General features: G+C 53.8%; 1 protein-coding gene across 1 annotated transcript; it reads left to right on the forward strand.

The window, feature by feature from the left end:
* The first annotated feature begins 2,288 nt into the window (after window positions 1-2,288).
* On the forward strand, window positions 2,289-3,950 carry LOC136517939 (RING-H2 finger protein ATL66-like). The gene has a single exon (XM_066511594.1). The coding sequence runs from the start codon at window positions 2,623-2,625 to the stop codon at window positions 3,202-3,204; it is 582 nt and encodes a 193-aa protein (XP_066367691.1). The 5' UTR covers window positions 2,289-2,622; the 3' UTR covers window positions 3,205-3,950.

Raw genomic sequence — 3,950 nt, forward strand, 5'->3', positions numbered from 1 at the left:
TCACCAACACGTCCCCTAAGACCCAACATAGCTATCCGACCTATCGATTGAACCCGTTAGGGTTAGGCGGGCACGCAACTGCGGCCATGGCGGACGGCGGCACATGGCACGGCGGCGCTGCGGCGGTTCAGTTACTCTGGCACGGTAGAGGTAACACAGAGGGCATGGTTAGCTCCAGAAGCTCACCTCGAGCATGCTTGGATAGAGGGTTTCAGCAGAGGCGGTGCGGATAAGCATGTCGGCGGCGATGGTGGTGCGGACCGGAAGCGAGGTCGTGTTTCGGCTGCTCCGGTGCACGCCTGGAAAAAACCAAAGGGATGGTGAGCATCAGAGAGTCAAGGAGAAGCTTAAATAAAGGATGGAATGAAGGAAGATACTCCGAAGGACTCTAGCCACGGCGGAGCGGCTCACGGCGGCCATGGCGAGCCGCCGCGATGTGAACGGCGCTCGCGGATGACACTGATGGAGAGAGGGGGCGCGAGTGGGTTGAGCGGGTGCGCAAGGACGAGGAGCTGCTAGGCGCGTGAGAAATTGGATGGAGGGCGATCGAGCGAGGAGAATTTTGCCATCGCGTTGAGATCACCGACGGTGAGCAGAGGATGGGAAAAGAGGGGACGTCGGTGGCTCGGTCAGTTAAAGGCAAGGACGAGGCGTCCGCGGCTACCAGCAGCTGCTTGAGCTCGGCCACGCAAGTTGCTGCATGCCGGGCGTGCGAGAAGCGACGCGAAGAGGCGGTGGCTGTCGTCGTGACCAAGCTGGCTGTCTGCTGTCGGCGATGGAGCCCTGCTCTATTCCAAAGACTGAACCTGCTCCCTTCCCCTCACTGGATCTCAAGATTTTGCAAAACGACCTGATGACCAACCTTAAGAAACATTGCTCATTGATCAGTGATCTCCAATATCCCTTAAAGGATCATCATCAAAATATCAACAGTTTTGTAGATTTGGAGTTTGGAAAATGGTTACTTTGAAACTGCAAAGTTGAAATTCAGTTATGGTTTGGAGACTGTTTTCATTAAACAACTTTGAGCAATTAATCTATGATCAACCATCTATCAAACATGTAAACTAATTAGATATTATCACAAATCAAGTATTACTCCAAACAATAGAACAAAAGTTGCTCAATTTTTATTTGTAAAAATTGATTTAATATAATCCCAAACATTGAACTTTATAACTAAAATCAGGGACTTAGTCAAATTGACTTAAGTGTGGAAATTAGTCATTGGATTCAATCTTTGAGCTCAAATGTAAACATATCAAACTTTGATTTCACATTATAAAGCACACTTTGCACTACAACTTTTATTTAAACAAAATTTTATTTGTTTAAGCAAATTCTCCTACATAAATTCACAAAGTTTCATAATTGATATCAAAGGTAACATTTCATGCAACATGTGAAACACTATATATGCAACATATGAAACACTATACATGCAACGTACATCACTTATAACATGGACATGCTATAGTTGCAACATGAATTTCATTAATAAAACAATACTTGATGATTATGCTTCATGATGCTCATGATCAAGTTTTAGCTGCTTTTTAACATCTGGGATGTTACAGATTCCTGCCCGGATTTGCCCTAGATGAACAGGCCCTTAGTGTTGGTGTGTGCGTGGCAGACGAAGCCGGCCGGGAACCATGCACGAGGAGAGCACGACGACGAGTCAACCACGACGCATCTATGATCTATCTGCACAAAAGCCTTTGCCGAAGCCCGAAAATATATGGTTCTTGATTCCGATCCATCCATCCATCCGGCGGCGTATTGCATGCGTTGCCTGTCGATCGTATTAGACCGTGCTGAGCCCCGTCGTCCGTCGTCGTCTTGGACAGCTCCCGTTTTGTAGGCACAACGGACAGCGACCTCGATCGAACGCCCGTCCACATGTACATGTATACCTGTGCCGATTCATTGATGAGTCAGCGGAGATGAATTGTTCGTCTGAATGCATGCATTGACCCTGGTCCACGGCGGCCGGAACAGTACTACAGGCTAGATATATAGTTTACGCCTACAAGTCTACCATGACTGTTATAGATTCTTACTGTAAATTGCGTCGTGCCGTCCATTTGATTTGTGGCCTTGGCGCTCATTCGCTGTTGCCACTTTGCAATCTGGCCGTCAGTTTGGGGGCTTGTTGGTTACCCCACCCCGGCCACTGGCTGACAGCGGACGGACGCTCTCATCAGTCGCCCACTACAGCTGGCAGTGGCGCGGTAGCCTCCGCCCTCTCGCCAACCTTAAAAGGGACGGCCCGGGCGCTTTCAAATTTTATAAACCACACCCATCGCACTTGCCAGTTGCCACCCCCGCGAGTCGCGACCGCGATCGCTCTCGCCGCGCGCGGTGACGCGGTCGCCAACCTCGCCGAGCCACACGCCGCCCGGCACGGCTGCGAGCGACGCGACTGCCGGCCGCCTAGCTTGACCACACACACACATAGGAGCGAGTAGCTAGCTAGCTAGCGACGACGGACGCTGCTTCTGCTGGTTGTCGCGTACGTCGTCCCATGCCCCTCCTCTGCCACATATAGCGAGTGGCAGCGCGCGGTGTGTGTGCGGCGCAGGTCCGGTTGTTGGCGCCGGCGAGGAAGGAGGAACGACAATGGCAGCGCAGGAGGCCGCCGCGGGCGGCGGGATCCCGCAGCAGGTGGTGACGCGGTGGCGGTACGGGGACGTGGGCGACAGCAACTTCGCGGTGCACGGGCGCGCGGTGCCGCTGCTGGTGGGCCTGCTGTGCGCCGTCGTCTTCTTCGTCGCGCTCTGCCTGTACCTCCGCTGGAGGTGCCACCGCTACGCGCCCGCCGACGACCCGGAGGCGGCGGACGCCTCGTCCTCGTCGGCGGCGGCGGCGTCGCTGCCCGGCCTCGACGCCGACGCCATCCGCGGGCTGCCCGTCACGCTGTACCGCCAGCCTGCGGCGGTGCAGCCGCGCTGCGCCGTCCCCGGGGAGGAGGCCGAGGCCGAGGCCGACGACGACGACCAGGCGGCGGAGGCGCTGTGCTCCATCTGCATCAGCGCGCTGGTGGCCGGCGAGAAGGTGAAGGTGCTCCCGCCGTGCGGCCACTGCTTCCACCCGGACTGCGTCGACGCCTGGCTCCGGTCCCAGCCCAGCTGCCCGCTCTGCCGGTGCCTCCTCCTCGCCTCCGCCGCCGCCGCCAAGGCCGATGCCAACGACGCCGTGTGAGTGTGAATGGCAGGAACGCACTTCGCATCCTCACCTCACATGACAAGAGGGCCCCTGCTACCAGCGTCCCCCGAGACCCGGCCCTTTAATCAGCGCGCGCATTAGTTAATGGTGATGATGGTGAGTGCGCTTGTAAAGACTTAGGTTTATTAGGGCCTGATCACCAATGGCGTCGCAAAATGCAGTGGCGTGGCGTGCCCCCTGCCCTCCGAGGAGTTGTTTGGAGGCCGGCGTGGGGTCACCAGACCAAGCCGGTAGTTGTAGCTTTCTCTGTGGCGCAAGGCTCTCCATTGCAGGTGTGTAAGCTGTACATAGCTTTTGAGTATTTATAACCAGAGAGAATTTAACGTATGCGGTGGTGGTTCAGGTGGAATCTAACTACGTTAGCGTAACAAGCAGCACTGACACGGGCAAAGACGCCTTATATTACAAAAGCTAGCAAGTTCCCTAGTATTACTAGTGCACTACTACTCGATGTTATGTTGTGCCTTTTTGTTTTGATTCCACAGAGCAGAGTCCATACAGGTACACTTTCGTAAAGTGGCATTTGCAAATATCACTGTCGTACATGAACTAGCCGTATTGTTAAGGTTATATTAGTACATCTAATAATGGTGTAGCGAGGTGGATGAATGAACATATTCTTGGGGAAAAAAACAACGTTAGCATCAAGATTTTGAACTCTTGATGGTGTTGTTCTTCTTTATTTAGATCAAGGTTTAGGGTACAGCCCCTACAATTTTTGG

This window comes from Miscanthus floridulus, chromosome 17 (genome assembly GCF_019320115.1).
Source record: "Miscanthus floridulus cultivar M001 chromosome 17, ASM1932011v1, whole genome shotgun sequence".
Taxonomy (NCBI): domain Eukaryota; kingdom Viridiplantae; phylum Streptophyta; class Magnoliopsida; order Poales; family Poaceae; genus Miscanthus; species Miscanthus floridulus.